This window comes from Tachypleus tridentatus, chromosome 1 (genome assembly GCF_004210375.1).
Source record: "Tachypleus tridentatus isolate NWPU-2018 chromosome 1, ASM421037v1, whole genome shotgun sequence".
Lineage (NCBI taxonomy): Eukaryota > Metazoa > Arthropoda > Merostomata > Xiphosura > Limulidae > Tachypleus > Tachypleus tridentatus.
The window spans coordinates 172,152,219-172,174,697 of NC_134825.1; the positions used below are offsets into that span (position 1 = coordinate 172,152,219).

Below are 22,479 nucleotides of genomic sequence, written 5' to 3' on the forward strand. Positions count from 1 at the left end.
CTACTACCATCATAGGGAGTAAGAGTACCAGATACTTAATAGTACTGTATGAACTACTACAATCACAGGGACTAACAGTACCAGATAATAAATAGTACTGTATGGACTACTACCATCACAGGGAGTAACAGTGCCAGATACTTAATAGTACTGTATGGACTACTACCATCACAGGGAGTAACAGTGCCAGATACTTAATAGTACTGTATGGACTACTACCATCACAGGGAGTAACAGTACCAGATACTTAATAGTACTGTATGAACTACTACCATCACAGGGAGTAACAGTACCAGATACTTAATAGTACTGTATGAACTACTACCATCACAGGGAGTAACGGTGCCAGATACTTAATAGTACTGTATGGACTACTACCATCACAGGGAGTAACAGTACCAGATACTTAATAGTACTGTATGGACTACTACCATCACAGGGAGTAACAGTGCCAGATACTTAATAGTACTGTATGAACTACTACCATCACAGGGAGTAACAGTACCAGATACTTAATAGTACTGTATGGACTACTACCATCACAGGGAGTAACAGTACCAGATACTTAATAGTACTGTGTGAACTACTACCATCACAGGGAGTAACAGTACCAGATACTTAATAGTACTGTATGAACTACTACCAACACAGGGAGTAACAGTGCCAGATACTTAATAGTACTGTATGAACTACTACCATCACAGGGAGTAACAGTACCAGATACTTAATAGTACTGTATGGACTACTACCAACACAGGGAGTAACAGTGCCAGATACTTAATAGTACTGTATGAACTACTACCATCACAGGGAGTAACAGTGCCAGATACTTAATAGTACTGTATGAACTACTACCATCACAGGGAGTAACAGTACCAGATACTTAATAGTACTGTATGAACTACTACCATCACAGGGAGTAACAGTACCAGATACTTAATAGTACTGTATGAACTACTACAATCACAGGGAGTAACAGTACCAGATACTTAATAGTACTGTGTGAACTACTACCATCACAGGGAGTAACAGTACCAGATACTTAATAGTACTGTATGAACTACTACCATCACAGGGAGTAACAGTGCCAGATACTTAATAGTACTCTATGAACTACTACCAACACAGGGAATAACAGTACCAGATACTTAATAGTACTGTGTGAACTACTACCATCACAGGGAGTAACAGTACCAGATACTTAATAGTACTGTGTGAACTACTACCATCACAGGGAGTAACAGTACCAGATAATTAATAGTGCTGTGTGAACTACTACCATCACAGGGAGTAACAGTACCAGATACTTAATAGTACTGTGTGAACTACTACCATCACAGGGAGTAACAGTACCAGATACTTAATAGTACTGTGTGAACTACTACCAACACAGGGAGTAACAGTACCAGACACTTAATAGTACTGTGTGAACTACTACCATCACAGGGAGTAACAGTACCAGATACTTAATAGTACTGTATGAACTACTACCAACACAGGGAGTAACAGTACCAGATACTTAATAGTACTGTGTGAACTACTACCATCACAGGGAGTAACAGTACCAGATACTTAATAGTACTGTGTGAACTACTACCATCACAGGGAGTAACAGTACCAGATACTTAATAGTACTGTGTGAACTACTACCATCACAGGGAGTAACAGTACCAGATACTTAATAGTACTGTGTGAACTACTACCAACACAGGGAGTAACAGTACCAGATACTTAATAGTACTGTATGAACTACTACCATTACAGGGAGTAACAGTGCCAGATACTTAATAGTACTCTATGAACTACTACCAACACAGGGAATAACAGTACCAGATACTTAATAGTACTGTGTGAACTACTACCATCACAGGGATTAACAGTACCAGATACTTAATAGTACTGTATGAACTACTACCATCACAGGGAGTAACAGTACCAGATAATTAATAGTACTGTGTGAACTACTACCATCACAGGGAGTAACGGTGCCAGATACTTAATAGTACTGTGTGAACTACTACCATCACAGGGAGTAACAGTACCAGATACTTAATAGTGCTGTGTGAACTACTACCATCACAGGGAGTAACAGTGCCAGATACTTAATAGTACTGTATGGACTACTACCATCACAGGGAGTAACAGTACCAGATACTTAATAGTACTGTGTAAACTACTACCATCACGGGGAGTAACAGTGCCAGATACTTAATAGTACTGTATGAACTACTACCAATACAGGGAATAACAGTACCAGATACTTATTAGTACTGTATGAACTACTACCAACACAGGGAATAACAGTGCCAGATACTTAATAGTACTGTATGGACTACTACCATCACAGGGAGTAACAGTACCAGATTGTTTTAAAAAAGTGCAAGGCTACACACACAATGAGCTAGCTACCTGTGCTCTATCCACCATGGTTAACGAAGCGCAGTTTCTAACGTTGTAAGTCCAAAAACATATCGCTGTGCCATCAGATATGTATCAGCTGGTGAGAAGTGTTAATCACAGAACCGAACCTGTGAAACGGAATCAAATACAAGAGTAATACTATTAAATGCATGCCCTACAGTATAACGCCACTTCACACGACCTGTTCATATACATATTTTAACTTGGTTTTGTTTTGTTGAAGTTCTACTCCGTTGCCTATCTGCCACAGCCGTCCATAAATCAGATGTGACAGATGAGAAGGGAGGCAGATTGTCAACAACACCCACAGTCAACTCTACTGCGAAAAGTGGGATTGACCATAACATTATAATGACCCCTCGGCTGAAAGGGCAAGCATGTTTGGTGAAGAGATTTGAACCTGTGGTTACGATTTAGTGCCCTAACCAGTAGGCTATGCCAACTCTATGGGCACTACTTTCTCATTTTATATATATATATATAAAGTGGTTGGCTCTGTGTTGGTCTATATAGTTTGGTCAATGGAAAGTCATGTATTTGACACTACGAATGTTTGTTAGAAGCAATAATGCTTAAAGATATTGAATCTCCCAGTTCAAGAACTAAATCAACAGCAATCGAGAATAAATTCCCTCTCCAGACTCGAGTGGTTTACACACACACACACACACTACGGTACCAGCCACTTGATAGAAACACTCCCACAGAGGTACTAAACGTTCATTCATAACGGAAAAAAACAACACAAAACGAAGAGGTTATCCAAGAACAGCCAGGAGAGGTCGTCTACCTGAAACTTCATTTTGTAGCTGGTGATACAGTGAGTACTGAGTTGGAAGACTTCTAGTTGTGATAGTCTGTCATTTAACTCTGTTATTTCGTGTGGATACGTACTAGTTTGTCACAGACATTTCTGTGTCCGCTGCCACGAGAAATGTATCAACCTGTACTTACCTTGCCTCGGGCGTAGTAGCTGACGTAAGAGGCTAAGTAGACAGTGGCACGTAGAGGCGTTCCCCCACCTGTTGATTATTTCACGTGCAACGTGCGTTTCTTCAGATACACAGCTGTATGAGAAGCCTGCAGCACCAAACACTGTAATTCATAACCTGCTTTGGATGCTCGTGTTACTGTGATACTGCGTTTCAGAACTTGATGGGTAGTGTTTGCCAGGACTTTGGAAAATTTACGAAACTGTGGTGGTAACTCGAAATCTACCAATATTAAACAGACCATAAAGAGTAAGTATGTTAGAACACTAAAAACGATGAATTATGTTTTATAAACACGCGACAATTACCGACATGTATATTGTACACATCACTGAAATAGACACCTTAACCAGAACTTGCAGGGTAATGAAGTTATATAAAAACGTTTCATTATTGTTTGTAATGTTATATAGACCATATGATTTATATCTATCCACTGATAATATTATTAACAATAACGAAACTCATTTGTTTTGTAACTTTATCACTCTGATATATATATATATACGATATGGTCTATATAACATTACCGGTAGATATATATAGACTATATGGTCTGTATAACATTACCGGTAGATATAGGCATAATGAATTTTATTACAATTAACAATGTCCTGTTTTATATGGTAAGATATAGATATAAATGATATTTGTAAAAGGTTACACTAACTTCTGTGTGAAGGTTCCCACTATTTTATACCACGAATGGTCGGAAGTTACGTCAATCACACTGACAAAGCATTAATTTGAATGAGTGACTTTTAGTTGTTTTAACTTGTACAGGACAGAGTGTATTATATTCACTGATAAGTGATGTCTTCTGGTGTAAGTAACTAATGTTATTCTTATGACTTTGGCAGAGGCTGTCATTGACCTGGACTTTACCATGACCACCAGCAACCTTCATCTGGATGTTGATGTATGGCTGAAGCACTTGGAGTTGGACAGTTACTATAGTTTATTCAAGAATTACGCTGGAGTTGAGGTTTGTTCCCAGTCCCATAATGCTTTGTTGTTTCCTGAAGACGTGTTTGCTAATTATTATAATCTGTTTTACTATTGACAACTAAACATACATTAAAATCGTTAGAAGTCACTGTCTTTGTGGCAGTGTTGTCGTATCTTTGTTCTGACTTCACCTGTTGCTTAACTAATGACTGAACCAATTGTAAAACAGCAACTTCAAATCAGCTCAACGGTAAAGTTAATAATTTAAAAAAATGTGGCCTTACGTAGAAACGTAAGAACCAGACACAAGTGTTAGTTTCTCGAAAAACATTTCAAAACATCTTTGAATTATGACATCGTGTTATGGCTGAAGGAACAATGAAAACAAGATCTGTGTTATGTTCTACCGATAGTAACATGTTATCGTAGAAACTATACCTGATTTTTAATAAGTGAGCACATTTCACTACTATTCTTATGGTTAGCTTGCAATAATAAATTTTAATATTTTTTTATATTCTGAAAGTAATTGAGTCTTGGCCACCACTAGCCGTTTTAAGCAAGGCTTAACAGCACATTCCAGAAGTGAATAGTTTAGTCATACGTAACTCTGTTTGTATGGAGACAATTACCTTGTCTGGTTTGTGGCTTTATACGTGCAGCAGAACTTTGAGCTTGTTGAAGTTGTTAGTTCGAAACTAGAAACAGCAATAGTGCAAGAGAAACCTGTTTATCATCTCTTCCCGGGAAATAAAGTAACATTTAATATACGAACTAATTTCCCTCCTGATGTCCTAAATTCTGGAAAACAAAGTAAAAAAAAAAAAATCTTACGCGTTAAAAACACTTCGTAAAGTTATTCGACTTTGGCGAAGGTCGAAAGCTGTAGGAAATGACGTCAGAGTAAAAAAAAATTACGTTGTATCACGGTTGTTAAACAAGTAGTAATGGCGCAATTACAGAGACGGTTAAAAGTTGGTTTTTGACAATGAAATGTTAAATGTTTTACCAAAGTGCCAGTTGTGATTTTGATTTATTTTAATCATGAGTGGGGTAAGTTGGTATTATACACGAATAAAAAATTAAAATATTAAAAAGTGAACGGGTTATGGGAAAAAAAAACAAAATAATTATTTTCATTTCATAATTACATCGATTGTTTTTTATTAAGCGCAAAGCTGTACAATGCCCACTAGGTTAATTGAACCCCAATTTTTTAGCGTCTAGACAGACTTTTGGACTTTCCGCTGAGCCATTGAGGGGGGGGGACTCCTAAAGCAATATGTAAGTAATTCAATCGAATTCAGTCTTTTCCTAAATGTAATTCACAAAATATCTGACGAAGATACTGTTATTATTGAAATTCTCTGAATTAATTACTATAACAAAAGAAACAATATGCTTGGGTTTCACGACAGCGATCGAAACATAGAAGTCACGTAATTTCTTTTCATTGTCATACTTAGTTTAATAAACTCCCTGTAGGAGATGCTGCTGCTGTCCGAGAGAGACCTGAAAGACTTGGGGATCAAGAATGGGTCACATCGAGCCATCATTGCCACATCGTTGGTCATACTCCGAGACAAATACGAAAAGGGTGAATTATATATATATATATACTGACCACTTCTTTTGCTTGACATATTGTCTTAGGTCACACTTGTTAAACTTAATTTTCGTTTGTAGATTTTATTTAAGTGAAAATATTTTGTGATTTTGTTTGAGTCACTTCAGCTCTTGTTTTTACATACTTCAAGTTAAAGGGTCATTTAGTACAATTTTGACACTTATAACATTTATTGATAAAATAAACCCTTATCTCTATATTTAGTAGCAATAAGCTAACAATATCGTGTGTAGCTGGCTGCTATAGTCAATTGTTATATGTATGTTTGTTGGCTGCTGAGTGGGGAGTTGTATCTATATTTGCTGACTGTTTCACTGAATAGTTGTAACTACATTTGCTTGATGTTTGACTGAACTGTTGTAACTGCATTTACTGCTTGTTACATTTCTTTCGTTCATCTATTTCTAATGCCCATTATATTGAAATCTTTTATCTATGGGTATTGATCATTAAGTTTAACTGCAATATCTATACTTACTGGAACTCGATTCTTGTACTTATGTTTAGTGACTATTAAATATAATTATATATATGTATTATATACCTTATTCTTGTAGTATTTATGTTTAGTAACTATTAGATTTAATTATTGTTATGTATACGTCTATGTTTACTATTAGATTTAATTATTTTATATGTCTTATATTTCATTCTTGCATTTGTTTAATCATGCGTGCCATTTTTCCGCTGAAACGCGGATTTCCGCGGTTTTCAAACGGCCAACGATCACCCACGAGATTCGTGTATATTTGAGGAGAAAATATGAGCGATTTGGGGGCCGGGTAGGTGGTTTTTGAGGAGAAATCATATTTTTCAATGTTTATTGCAGAAAAAAAAAAAAATCTGACCGCCATCTTGGAGGCAGTCTCGTTTCGTCTCGTTGCAGGTCTCGTGGTCTGGTATCGTGTGCATACCAGACGATAAAATATTCTCTACGCTCCAAAGAAACAGCGATTGAAATGTTTAAAAGGAAAGATGTTCATTTTGATCCTGTAGACAAGAGAATGTGTAAGGACATTAGATCAGCAGCTTCAAAGTATACCTCAAAGCTGAGGGAGAATCAGAAGAAAAGGGCAGAAAGGCTTGAGGCCTATGGTTCTGTGAAATCTGGCCCAGCCACCTTGGCTAAAGAAAAAGTCCAGAAAGCTGCCCATTCAGAGAAGGAGAGACAAAAAGCTCGGAAGAGAGCACTGGAAACCCTTGTCTTCAAAAAGAGGAAAGTAGCCAAGATTGATTAAAGGAAATTAAGTGATTTGAAATTTGACTGTAATTTATGTAGCAGAGCAGAAGTTGATATCAGTGACTGAAAAACATTTTATTATTATCTGCAGCATACAGTTCCAGTGGTTTATTTTAAAGCATATCATTAATTTTATTTTGAAACAATGTCAAATCTTTCCTTGATTTGCTGTTTCAGTTTGTATTGTGAAAGAATGAAAAATATACTGATATTGAGGTACCAGTAATTTACTGACAAGATTGTATAGATGAACAATTTGAACTGTAGGTCGTCGTGATTGGTCAAAAGAGTAATTTTATGTGATTTGAAAATTGTATGGAATATATGCAGCAGAGAAGTAGTTATTGGCAATGACTGTAAAACATTTAATTGGCAGCATACCAGTAGTTGATGATGATGATGTTATTGATGACAAAAAGGATAATAATGAAATGATTTGTATTTGAAATATTTACTGAGTTATTTTGGCTTTATTAACTCATATTACTAATATATTTTGATTTAGAAAAACATTAAACTGAATAAATAGCAAATAAACAATCTTAAATTTCATTTATTTACTTTTTTTTTTATTTGTTAATTTTAGATATTTTGATATATCTTCTAAAAAATGAATGCAAATTAAAAGAATAAATTAATCTGCTAAAAACTGTAAATGAAAGTTATAGTTTTTATTAGTTTGATTTAGTCTTTTAATTTCCTTTTGTTATTTTATATGATATATATTGTGTACTTTTCCAACATTGCAATGTCAAAAAACATAAAGAAATTATGTCCCAGATTGCACCAAATCACACCAAATAGCATCCATTTTTTTAAAATTTCCCGGGGGTGGGGCATGCCCCCGGACCCGCCTAGTCAGGCGCGGCTGCGCCGCGCTGTGGCGCCAGGCTATATACCTTTTCCTCTTTTTTTTCATAAATGTCATTGGCATGCCTGTTAATGCACTTTAGATTCGATGGTCGCACCTGTCTTTGTTATATTATTATTGCATCTATGTTTAGTTACCAACAGATTTTGTTTGAATATGTGTCTAGTATTTAATGGGTTTAGGTTTTGTGTTTATGTTAAGTTGCTGTTAGGCTCAACTTTTATATTTATGTTCAGTCGCTGTTAGGCTTAGTTCTTGTATTCATGTTTGCTGGATATGTTAAAGAATATTTGTTATAGTTGTGAATTGTCGTATATTTATTGTTGTGCTGTACTTTCAGTAGTACCAAAACGTGATTGAGAGTTTATAGTAAACAGGTTGTTGGTTTAGATTGTTTTTATTTAATGCTAACATGGAAACTAATTAAGCAACAGTCTTGCGTGTATTTCTAGCCACATTGAGACATATCTGCTATCTAACAGGTTGAGCCTAATATAAAAAAAACGAATGAATGTACATGTATATGTTTTCTCAAATACACAGCTTACTAAGTTGTATAGCGTTGTTTATGAAAAAAGTGTTTAGGTTTTAGTAATGTTTTCTTTAACACGTTTGTAATTTCAGATTTGATAAAGATACTGTAGTGTTTGTTACTGGTTAATGAACCAGAGCTGTAATCCGTTTTACAGAAAATGTTTTCTTAAACCTTAACTTTTCGCTTAACCCTCGAAAATATCATATTTCTCCGAACGTAAGTTTCAGTTTATATTTGAAACTTGAAAGAGCTTTTAAGCAAGTTATTCAAATATGATAATAAAATGATGGTTTCTAGGTCATCAAAATAAATCTGGGCTGAAAAATAGTATCAGAAAAAGTCGCTCGTGTGACAGCAGTCCGAGAGAAAGTTGGACTTCAAGAGGACGTCAGAATAGAGCTTCATGGAATTCAATGAAAGAGAGTAACCAAACTGGGAATCATCCTCTTTCTTCACCAATCAGAACTTCATCAGGTGCAGAAGTGTTTGATGAAGACAATCAGAAAGCTTGTAACATTGCTTCTTTACACAGAAAATCATCTTTTCCATGTAGCCACGTTATCGGACATAACACTAGCGCAACCGACAGTAACACGTCAACCTTACAAAAGAAATCTTCTGGTAGAACAACTGGACAAGATCAAAAGTCATTTTCTAATAACGCCCTTTCCTTGCTTAATAACTCAGATGATGTGGGTCATCAACAGGATCAGTGTAGTACTGGTCTCCCTCCTCTACCTGTTAAAACATCTGCAATCTTAGAGAAAGTAGAAGCCAATTCCAAGATACCTTTGGATAACGTACCTTCTCTAGCTAGAAGATCTCTGGTTAGCAAACATTGTCAGCAACAACAGTTAAACTATATAAATAGTTCTTTACAAAGAGAGTCTCTTATAAACGTAAATAAGAAAACCACTGAAGATGAACAACAAGCAATTTATATAAACTCTATAGGGCCATCTTCTGACGCCATGAAGACAAAAGACGATAAGACTTCTGTCAAGGTTCAAACAAGTGACCAGATCAACAAAAATGATCAGGTTAAGAACGGTACTGATACAAAGGTAAACGGATTTGAAATTTACACTAAAAGTGGGTCAGAAAACGCATCAATTGTCTTGGAACTTTCATCTGAAAACTATAATAACCAGAAAATTCCTCTCAGAGCTTCACAGCAGTCGGGGAGGTATGTATGTTTTCATTAATATTGTGGGATAGCTTACGTATAGAATTATTTAGTATTAGAGTTCAGGAAAAGTAAATAATTGTCAAAATTCGAGGTTCAAACCCTGTAGCGTAAATAGCGTAGACAGTAGCCTTAAATTAAAACAAGTAAAGACTTAACACTGTAACTTTGTTACGTACGCAACCAACTTTACGTATTACGTATGATTACGAGTAAGTAAGTGTTATAAGGTTCTCAGTTGCGTTACGCACTGACATTTTATGTTAAGCTATATTAAAGTAAGTGTTATAAGGTTCTCAGTTGCGTTACGCACCGACATTTTATGTTAAGCTATATTAAAATTTAAATTCATAAAACTGTACCAATTCATTATTTATTTACTATGGAACTATGGGTATTATTCGCGTCACACACAAAAAAAAAAATCGCGCTCCACACTTTGAGACAGTGGGTGCGTTATAAGAGTGTCAGTCAAATCAGTGCTCAGTTAGACTAGTTTGTGAATGCTTTTGTTGAAACGCTGCCTCCCTCTTGTTTATTTTGTTTGTTTGTTTGTTTTGAATTTCGCACAAAGCTACTCGAGGGTTATCTGTGCTAGTCGTCCCTAATTTAGCAGTGTAAGACTAGAGGGAAGGCAGCTAGTCATCACCACCCACCGCCAACTCTTGGGCTACTCTTTTACCAGCGAAAACTGGGATCGATCGTAACGTTATAACGCCCTCATGGCTGAAAGACCAAGTATGTTTGGTGTGACGGGGACTCGAACCCGCGACCCACCTGGCCATGCCGGGCATTTTATCAATTTAAAACTAGGGTTGACTGATGCTCCTGTATAGCTTTCCGTGAATATCCAAAATAATCAACTATCTATAATAAAGACAAATGTAACTTTATTTCACCTTCATGATATACGGTGTATTAGAAAGTTATGTGACGTATTACGACCTTAAAACGCGACAGGACTATCAAAGTTACGAACCTAAGGGTTGGTGGTGGATGAAGGGCACGTGTACGCATTTATTTGTATAACGCATGCGCAGCCACCTAATATGTAATTAAGAAACATGGCGACAGTGAAGGCGATGTGCTTCCTGCGACCACTAGAGATGAAATATCTTATTGTAGAGCGTTCGGAAAAGGTGCATAAGTTAAGAATAGTAAAAGAGAAGAGACACCTATAGTTACAGATGTCAGTGAGTGTTGTACAAGAGAGAAGCCGATTCCTTGACCGCCACGGTTACAAAACATCGCCCCTCTGACGTCATGTGAAGAATATCGTCTGAAAGACAAAAATGAATGAGCTGGAGATACAATGTGAACGGATTAAGGGTGCAATAGATACTGTGATGACCGATATGCTGACCAACAGGTGGATGGACATCGAATGTCGACTTGTCTGTCATCTCGAGGGCCACGTAAGGAGTGCAGATAGAAACGTAGTGATGTAAAACAGTGTATGTTAGAAGAATAAAAAACAAACAAACTGCATATAGTAGGACAGTGATACGTTCACGTATTTACAACGCCAAAGTCCAGAGTTTGATTCCACGTGATGGATAGATTAGATGGCCAAATGTGCCTTTACTCTAAAAAAACAAACAAATAAGTTATCGAGCACAAACCACCAGTTTGTTACAGTTACTGTCTTGTCGAGGTTTAAGTCTTTAATATGTCACACAATTTCGGACACTGTATGAAAAAAAACAGAAGAGGAAAGTAGCCTAGCATAGCAAGGGCGCTTTACTCGCAATATGAAAATCGCGACTTTGAATCCTTGTTCACCAAAACACTCTCAGCCTTTTAACTGTGGGGGCGTTATATGTTCGGTCAATCCCACTATTCGTTGGTGAAAGCGTAGCCCTAGTATTGGCTGTGGGTAGTGATGACTAGCTGCCTTCCTTTCCTATAGGCTTTTACCGCTAAATTAGGGATGGATAGTACAGATATCCCTCGTGTAGCTTTGCGCGAAATCGAACACAACAAACAAGCAATTTACGTACAAGGGTTAAATATGAAATGTTATTACACTCGTTGGGAGCCTTAACTCCTGCTACATTTTGACCAATTGTTAGTTTGTTGTTATTTCAATACTTTTCTCAGGAGAAATTTCGTGGCCGAGTTTGTTTGTTTGTTTTTTTCCATTGGGTCAACATTTATTTACATACTTTTAAAAAAAAATTATTCCCTTAAAGGTTTTGATAACATAAAACACACCTGAGGTTCTAAATAGATTTTTGTTGTCGGTCAGCCTGTTACTAAATTAATGCTTGGAGGTTAATTTAACTTCAAAGAAAACGTTCTCAAAAGACACTGATTTGTTATATAACTATCATTCTAAGAAGCACTTTTTTTCAGTTATTAAGTTCTTTTCAATAGAAACCCACAATATACCGGGTTTCAATACCCATGGTTGGCAGAGCACACATAACCAGTTGTGCAGCTTTGCGCTTACCTATAAAAAAACATTGGAAACCCGCAGTACAATGTCAATATATTTAGTTTACTTTCTGTTAAGCACAAGGCTACACAGTAGGTTATGCTATACCAACCATGGGTATCGAAACCGAGTTTAGGACATCAATGAAACGTGTGCTAAAGATCTTTAATGGTCTCAATGTGATGTCACACAAACTACTGGTTAACAAAGACATTTCCTACAGTGATGTCACACAAACTATTGGTTAACAAAGACATTTCCTGCAGTGATGTCAGACAAACTTCCGGTTAACAAATACATTTCCTACAGTGATGTCACACAAACTACCAGTTAACAAAGACATTTCCTACAGTGATGTCACACAAACTATTGGTTAACAAAGACATTTCCTACAGTGATGTCACACAAGCTATTGGTTAACAAAGACATTTCCTACAGTGATGTCACACAAACTATTGGTTAACAAAGACATTTCCTACAGTGATGTCACACAAGCTATTGGTTAACAAAGACATTTCCTACAAAGATGTCACACAAACTACCGGTTAACAAAGACATTTCCCACTGTAATGTCACACAAACTACCGATTAACAAAGACATTTCCCACTGTAATGTCACACAAACTACTGGTTAACAAATACATTTCCTACAATGATGTCACACAAACAACCGGGTTAACAAATACATTTCCTACAGTGATGTCACACAAACTACCGGTTAACAAAGACATTTCCTACAGTGATGTCACACAAACTGTTGGTTAACAAAGACATTTCCTACAATGATGTCACACAAGCTATTGGTTAACAAAGACATTTCCTACAAAGATGTCACACAAACTACCGACTAACAGAGACATTTCCTACAGTGATATCACATAATTTACCGGTTAACAAAAACATTTCCTACAGTGATGTCACACAAACTATTGGTTAACAAAGACATTTCCTACAGTGATGTCACACAAACTACCGGTTAACAAATACATTTCCTACTGTGATGTCACACAAACTACCGGTTAACAAAGACATTTCCCACTGTAATGTCACACAAACTACTGGTTAACAAAGATATTTCCAACTGCGATGTCACACAAACAACTACCGGTTAACAGAGACATTCCCTACAATAATGTCACACAAACTACCGACTAACAGAGACATTTCCTACAGTGATGTCACACAAACTATTGGTTAACAAAACATTTCCTACAGTGATGTCACACAAGCTATTGGTTAACAAAGACATTTCCTACAGTGATGTCACACAAACTATTGGTTAACAAAGACATTTCCTACAGTGATGTCACACAAGCTATTGGTTAACAAAGACATTTCCTACAGTGATGTCACACAAGCTATTGGTTAACAAAGACATTTCCTACAATGATGTCACACAACCTACCGGTTAACAAATACATTTCCTACAGTGATGTCACACAAACTATTGGTTAACAAAGACATTTCCTACAGTGATGTCACACAAACTATTGGTTAACAAAGACATTTCCTACAATGATGTCACACAAACAACCGGGTTAACAAATACATTTCCTACAGTGATGTCACACAAACTATTGGTTAACAAAGACATTTCCTACAGTGATGTCACACAAACTATTGGTTAACAAAGACATTTCCTACAATGATGTCACAGAAACTACTTGCTAACAGAGACATTTCCCACCGTGATGTCACACAAACTACTGATTAACAGACTTGGTTCTTTGTCATTGCCAGTCATTTCATGTTTTCAACAAACACTGAAACTGCAGTTTGTTCGTATCTGTGACCTACATTTTATTCATAATTATATGTAATCTGATAGCACCTGCTATACGTTAAAGTCTGGTGTAATAAACATTAGCAGGTGACGCATGTTTATGCTATTCAATATAAACAGAATTTTACTATTGGTATTAAAACAAGAATTAATCTTACTGCTTCATTCTCTTGTTAATTAAATGTTTTTGTATATATATATATACACGTACATATATATATATTGCAGAAGCCCTCTAGCGACAACCTTGACAAAAGAAAATAAGTCTATCGTCTGCTCCAGCTGTCCCGGAATATTATCGGTAAGCCGTTACTATTAGAGTAAGGTTATGATATGTAGAATGTGTGGAGTTTTTTCTGCGTTTTATTTTACGAACTAACTACTGAAAGCATGTGAAAATCCCCTAAAGCATGTTTATGTAGTCGAATCGTATGTTGAAATTTCGTATCCCTCTATTTCCTTCCTTTAAATTACTACTTAGGAATGTTGAATAGTGGTAATGGTGGGTGTTAGTCCGAATCAATAATATAATACAAGAAATGAATATAACATTATTTTAAAAAACAAACCTAAATTAATTTTTAAAATAAACTTCGAAATATTGTACCATGTTACAGTATCGAACATATTTCTCTCGCAATTACTATAATAATGCAAATTAAACACGAGCCTTAGAATAACCCTTTTGTTACATTCACATACATAGTATTATTACCTAGTACAAACGCACGTATTATGGGAACACATATTCTTATGATCATTCAGACTAAACACACACGAGTTATCGTAACACATGATTATTCAGATTAAACACACGAGTTATAGTAACACATGGTTATTTAGATTAAACACATACGTCATCGTAACACATGATCACGAGTTTACACACGAGTTATAGTAACGCATGATCATACAACTTAAACCTACGAACTATCGTAACACATGGTCATTTTGATTAAACACACGAGCGATAGTAATGATTATCTGTATTAAACACACGTGGTACAATAACACATGATCATGCGCAGGTGTGTCGAAACCGAGGGCGCAGTACAAACCCTACGTTGATATATTTGAGTGTATAATATTATCTGCACGTGTAGCCAGACGTCCCAACTTTGCGACTCCTTCCTGTACCATTGATTCACAAATACCCAGTTCAAACACAAGTGTTATCGTAGCTGTTTCTTTCTTAGATAGCAAGAGATATTTGTAAATTTCTACATTCACAAATTAACGTAATGAATTGTGACCTAATTCTCCACCATCGTGAGGAAATACAAAATTATTGGTTAAAGTCCTGTCTTCACGAGACATTTCTTCCTCTCACGTTCTTTGCAACAGTTTGTAAAAGTGCCGTCGTTAAAACACATTGATGTTTGAATATTTAAACGCGCTAAAAGAAGACAGTGAAACGAAATAACTAAATTAGGATCGAATCAGTTCTCCATGGAAAAGGAAGTTGTAGCAGTGTAGGATACGGTTTAAGACTGGAAGGGAAGTTGTAGAAGTGTAGGATACGGTTTAAGACTGGAAGGGTTAAACTACGTGTTGTTTCACCAGTCTGTGAAATGACGTAAAATATATAATCATAGTAAGAACAACAACTAAATCAACATTTTTTAAAACTATTGGAAGTATATATAATATAATTACAAATAAAAACGTAATACTATGACAGTATATATACTAGAATTACAAATAAAAACGTAATAGTATTACAGTATATTTAATACAATCACAAATAAAAACATATTAGAAAACATATGCCCAACTCCTCCCGGTTACACAGTGGTAAACTTAAAATATCACGGCTATATTATTTGAGGTTCGATACCTGAAGGGTTAACCGATTTCGTAGCTTTGTGCTTAATCTAAACGAACGCGTTTTGTTTCTAATTGCTACATATAATACATTCAGGGTGTCAATATGACATTGAAAACAATGAAACCCTGAGAAAACAATGTCAAAACTAGTGTTAGGAAACAATGACAGTTACATACGAAAGGTGAAAACTATTAGCAGTCTTTTAACGTTCAAAGCTGAAACAAAAACAAGAGAAAATATTCATGGGTATAAAACAGGTATCAATGAGTCACATCGTAGGTGTAATTACCGAGACCTGATATGTTATACCCTACGTGTAAGTTTAATGTCAACTTTACCAGGTGTCCGTTCTCAGTTCATAAGATGTTAAGTCTATCAAAAGATTAATCAGACTAAAAGTAAAATATGCAGTATTCATAGTCAAGTAGAAGTTAACTGTGTTTATTAGGTGTTAATTTTACTTGTATCTAATTTAATATTAGAGCCGTTAGACCAGGGCAAAATCTGGACAAGCTAGTCAATGATTGCTTCAATATATATAATGCATTGTGTTCTTTCGAGGCTTAAACTTAGAAAACGCATACGATGAGGACTATCTGCGCTAGCCGTCCCTAATTTAGCAGGGAAAGACTAGAACAAAGGCAGCTAGTCATCACCACCCACCGCCAACTCTTGAGCTACTCTTTTACCAACGAATAGTTGGACTGACCATCACATTATAACGCCCCCACGACTGAAAGGGCGAGCAAGTTTGGTGTGACGGGGGATTCGAACCCGCGACCATCGGATAACGAGTCGAATGTCTTAACCATCTGGCTATACCAGGCCAATAGTATCGATACAAAAGATAGTGATAGAACAAAACATAATTATGTGAGATTGTTTTTAAAATATTTGCGTAATGGAAAGTACATGTCCGATATTCATTTACTGGTTCATTCATGTACTTCTCTAATTTACCAGCAGAGGGATAATATAAACAAAAATAAACTGAGAAAAAAAGTTTGCATAGATAGTAAAATATATTTTTAAAAATTGTTAATCATTTAAATAAATAGGAAATGGAAAAAAAATACTATAAATCTATTTTGAAGCGACAACGTTTCGGTCCAAGACCCTTCCTCGGGTAGTGTCTAAATTGCTACCGAGATTGCGCGTGTTTTGTTTTTCTTATAGTGAAGCCACATGGGTCTATCTGCTGTGTCCACCGAGCGTTGTAAATCCAAAGGCTCACCACTGTTCCACCAGGGGATTATTACTGTCAAGAAACGAAGTCAAAAGACTATAATAGAATAAAGAAATGGATCACGTGCTCATTAATTTTTCTAAAAATATTGTTGCGAAAACAAAACCATTAATATTGCTGTAATGTTGTTTTTTGTTTGTTTTTTTTGTTGACGAGATATATTAGATTATTTGGTGAAAAGAATTCAAGGTACAACCTACGTCAAAAGTTAGTTTATTTCCTTCTTGACAAACTGCCTTCACTTAGGCCATACTTACAATCAATACTAACTGCACTAGACTAACGTAAGGAATAAACTTACTTGTATCACTTCAAAACTGAAACAAGAAAAAAAACTGATTGATTTGCTCTACTGGCTAGAAACGATTTTATTATATTAAAACAACTTTACGATCTTCACAACTATTTCATATTTATAATATACCCTCAAATGTATTAGAAACACTGACGTCAAATCTGCTAGAATTTTCTAGGCGTATTCGATCTAAACGTCAGCAGTACGACCCGCAGCTCCCTCTTCCTAACAAACAAATTACAATATTAAAAATATAGCTTACAACAGGTAAATGGTATAATCTCACTTACTAAATATTTTGTGAAAATAAAGCAAAATAATAACGAAGTTTCAGTGGAATTTAATGGACAAGATTTCAGTTGACCGTTACAAAATAAAAATACTTATAAATTGGAACACAGTGCGAATCGCAACACACTGTAACATGATGTACCAACCAACACAGTGATTTTCGTACGTGTCATGATGTTTTCACGTCTTGTAAAGGATTACAAGTCGTGTAAAAAATATGATATACAAAACACTTTTTATGATAATTAAAACTGTTAATAGATTAAAAAAGTACAGATTTAAAAGATATATTGAATACATTTTTAGATGTCAGAAAGCTATTCAGATGAAAATAATTCACAGGAGTCAAACACAGAACACGAACTTATCTTTGTGACGTTGATTTATGCAAAGGTGCGAGATAAGAATAAAGAGGGCGTCATAACTTCATTTACTCAATTAACGAACCAATCGTATATTCAATCAGGTGTGTAATGTAGAAGATGCTGTGTGTTATTACTACAACCACAATGAGATGATAGGTATCTGTATTCATTATTCCCACGTAGTAGCAGTCTTTGTTTTCTATATCTCCAATATTCCTTCAGCACAAAACCCTTTGTTCTCTGAAAACGCGCCCATAAAATGGTATCTCGGAAACAAACGAAAATTTAAAAAATTATAACAGGTGAGAGGTAAGCTGACAATTATTTTGGTAAACTTATAGTCCACCCTATACATCAAGACACGAAAATATGTGGTAGGCGGATAAAAAATCTGCTACGTGGGTGGTTGTGTCTTGAACAATGGTAGGAGTGATATAGTTCTCACCGAGGGGTCGTTTATTTATTGCATTTTCCTGTTTTCTAAACTGGTAAAAATGACTGCTGTATTTACGAAGTGTACTCACGTTCGTTGTTATAAATATGATAGAATTACTTTGAAAAGTGCTTTATGTGGCTTACAAAAGATGTTGTTGTAAATCTTAACAGACTTTCTAGCGCTCGTTTTTTTTAATTGTGTAAAACAGTGATTTAAACATATGAAATAAATTTATGTTCCTTCGTTTGGACAAACCATCCAGCCCATTTGAAAAACTAAGTAGGATGACATCTTTTTTTTTTTAGATAGTCAGGTCCATTAGATTTACAGTGGAATAATGTACATATGTCCAGAAATATTTTTAGAAACTGATTCGTGGTTTTTCGTTACAGAAATTCGACGAGAATTTTGTAAGTCATCCACGTTTCTCAGTTAAACCTTTACGGAAAAAAATACACATTTTACGTTAATAATTATTAACGTTTATGTAAGGTTTTAGGCTACTAAAAATTGCTGGGATAAATAAAAAGGGAGAGCCAAGCCTATAATGAAAAGAGTAGTTTCCGTACCAGTTGTAAATTTCTTTTAGTTACTTCAGTGTTTTGCCATCAAAGAATTATTTCTGTGTGAACAAATTAGTTTATAAAAAAGGGTAATAAACCCTGTGAAAACTTATATAATGTCGGAAAATATAAAAATTTAAAAAAGCGAAGCAATAATAAACTATTGTTCTGTGTACGTTTAAAAAATGTAAATGTTCAACTCTTTGTTTTTGAAGATTTATAATATGAAATCACAAGTTTCTTTCTTTAACCTGTTCAGTGCCGTAGACGAGGTAACTCATCCAAGCCGATCGGTAACACAGTGCCACGGACGAGTTAATTCGTTCTCAATAATACCTAACTTCAACGTTAGATATCAGAGCCATACATGCATTTGACCTACTTACAAATTGTTTCACTTTCGATCCAAGATGGCGTCACGAAAAAAGTTATAAAATGAAGAAGCATTAGAATTGTATTGTAGCAGCTGAAATACTTGGCAGTCAACAGGTTAAAATTCAAATTTTCAACTTTATTATTATATATATATATATATGTATTGAAATGTATAATATGTGTTCAACCATAAGTAGTATGCGATTTTCTTTCAACAAATAGACTTTAAGAACTATAGGTAACAAAAACGTAGCCAAGGGAAGTCCGGTCCCCCTGAAAAAAATCTAGGCATAGTGAACACATATTATTTTTCATATTTGATATATATTAAGTTCATTTTCTATTGCTGGTACAAGTTTTATAAAACTTTTATTACGAAAATTTCTCAAACTGCCAATAGTTTTCACCCCACGTACCTTAACTGACGAGTCCTCATATTTCCCGATAGTTCACTTGGGCAGTGAATATTGGAAGACAAATGATAGATATGAAATAATGCTATTTTCACGCCTATAATTTTAAATTCGAAACGGGCAAGTTAGAGGCATGTAAAGAAAACAAATAAATTGTAATTCAGGTGATTTTTATCACATATTTTAGGTTTAACGCCATCTTTTGGCGTTTAAACCAAAATTTTTGTTTATTAAATATATCTATTGACAAAAAAAATCTTTGTATATTGTAGATTTTTGTCACTATTTATGAACCAGTAAAAGTGGTATAAGTGAAAATAATTTCGATTTTTACTTATGTTATTCTCCTAATAAGTCACATTTTACTGTTTTGTAAGAGGCTTATATTATCAGTTGTTATGTATTGACAAAAACATTCGTCACTAAACTGTTAAATAGTATTTGTATGGATAATTTGAGCGAAGTAATTTGTGTACAATTACCAAAATCTTTGTAAAGTTCTCTCTAGCCTCAGTTCACCAGCAACTACACGGGTCTGCGATGGTTTTATTATCTTGAAATTCTTACATGTTCTGAGATAATTCCTGAACGCTGAATTCGAAAATAATATCCACTTTCCTCCATCACGTACAGATTTCTCACAAAAAGTCATGTGTACGTTTACATAAGTGACTCATTTTCATTGAAATCGCATCACTTTTTGTTACGTATAAAATCTTGACAACAACTGGTCATTGATTTATCTAGACCAACCGCGACGTGAGGCTCTTATCAGTCAATCCAGAACACACATATAATAATGAAAAATGTTCATTTTGGCAAACGAAATAATAATTTGATCTAAGTAAGAATTTGTTTTATTTTAGATTTGTAAAAAAAACAACCAAAAAACTTAAGTGGTAGAAAAAAAATTATTTTCCAAATCTGCACAGTTGAATTATTAAAAACCTGTTCTAAAACCAAAACGACTTTTACGAAATTTAAATTCGTAGGCCTGTGTTATCAATACCGCAGCGAATTAGATGGACAGGAACTAACAATAAGCTGGAGAAATAAGGCACGCACTAATTGTATGTAGGTATGTGTAACACCGAATACAAGTTACAATAAAATAAAGCTTACTAGTTATTAGAATGCACGGCTTCATTAGTTGAGTGAAATCGTCTGTACAGAAAAATAAACCTTGGAGACTTTGTTAACTGTACTTCGCTTGTTAACCATATCTTTCAAGCTAAGCTCAGTTGAAAACTTTAGAAACTTGATAATACATTTGATAGAAAAACGACCCAAGAGAACGACCACTCTTTTAACGACCTTCTTTGTGTTTTCTTTTTATAATAATTTTGCAGCTTTCGAAACATGGCATTTCGTATATGAGATTTTAAGTGCTGTGTAATGTATCTTGCTTTATGTTTGAATTTATTCGCACCTGTTACAATGTGTAGCTACGAAATTATAATGTTTGTGTGTGTGTGAGGTTAGATTTCAATAATTTAAATACATATTGTTAATATCATAGTAACGGTCATCTCTGATAAATCTATAATTGTTAAGAAAGTACAAGTTCTGATGAAATGAATTAAAGTTTTGTAACAAGCATATATGTATATTTAAATACATATATATATATATATGGCTTTGTTACGCCAATGCATTAATATTAACTTGCTAAGTAACTTAATTGTCTAAAAACTGAATTAGTCCAAATCTTATGGCCAGGTGGTTAAGGCACTCCACTCTAAATCCGAGGGTCGTGGGTTCGAATCCCCGTCACACCAAACATGCTCGCTTTTTCAGCCGTGAGGGCGTTATAATGTGACGGTCAATTCCACTATTCATTGGTAAAAGAGTAACTCAAGAGTTGGCGGTGGATGGTGATGACTAATTACCTTCCCTCTAGTCTTACACCGCTAAATTAGGGGCGGCTAGCGCAGATATCCCTCGAGTAGCTTTGTGCAAAATTCAAAACTAAGTTCAAAGCTTATTTGTACCCTCTTCAACAAACCTTTGAGTGATGTATTAACGACGTGTGTAGTTTTATATTTACTAAACTAAGAAACCTATTAATTAAGAGTCATTGATTATTTGTCGTCAATTACAATTACACGAGGATATAATTTAACTGAATAAATATGATTTCAAATAATTAATTCAATTTAGGGCTACCATTCTTCTTGAAAATTGACATTAGATTCAAACTTCACAATAAACTGTTAACAGAACAACACGAAGATTAACTTACGATATATGTGACAAATAAACTTGTGTAGCAACTTATTTACAGCTTAATAAGATTGTGTTTTTGTAATTCAATGAGAAACATAATATTAGTAAAATTAATATAGAATAAATGCAAGTAGAATATAAATAGATGGTAATTTTAAACTTGTACACAACGATTAGTATATGTGCATTTTAAAACTACAGGAAGGAAAAGCGTTCACTTAAAACTTTTGGGCAAATGATACGTCTTGTAGGATTAAAAAGAAAACTGAGTGCAGTTTTTCTTATTGAAATAACATATGAAATGACAAAGACTGATTGTACACTTACCACTAGACATGTTGGCCTTGATCCAAAGGATTGTGTTGACTGCACATTTTTAATTATTATCTTTAGGAAAATTA

The 22,479-nt window shown here is 34.9% G+C and overlaps 1 protein-coding gene across 3 annotated transcripts in view; it reads left to right on the forward strand.

Moving 5' to 3' along the window:
* The window catches only part of LOC143230339 (uncharacterized), a 53,829-nt gene that overhangs the window by 25,724 nt on the left and 5,626 nt on the right, over window positions 1–22,479 (forward strand). For 2 of the 3 annotated variants that reach the window (XM_076463738.1, XM_076463748.1), the window contains 4 exons: window positions 4,274–4,398; window positions 5,847–5,958; window positions 8,932–9,820; window positions 14,269–14,341. In XM_076463738.1, coding sequence (XP_076319853.1) covers window positions 4,274–4,398; window positions 5,847–5,958; window positions 8,932–9,820; window positions 14,269–14,341 — 1,199 coding nt within the window. Of the gene's footprint in view, window positions 1–3,058; window positions 3,663–4,273; window positions 4,399–5,846; window positions 5,959–8,931; window positions 9,821–14,268; window positions 14,342–22,479 lie in introns of those variants that run through there. The other variant, XM_076463756.1, reaches the window with a different exon arrangement.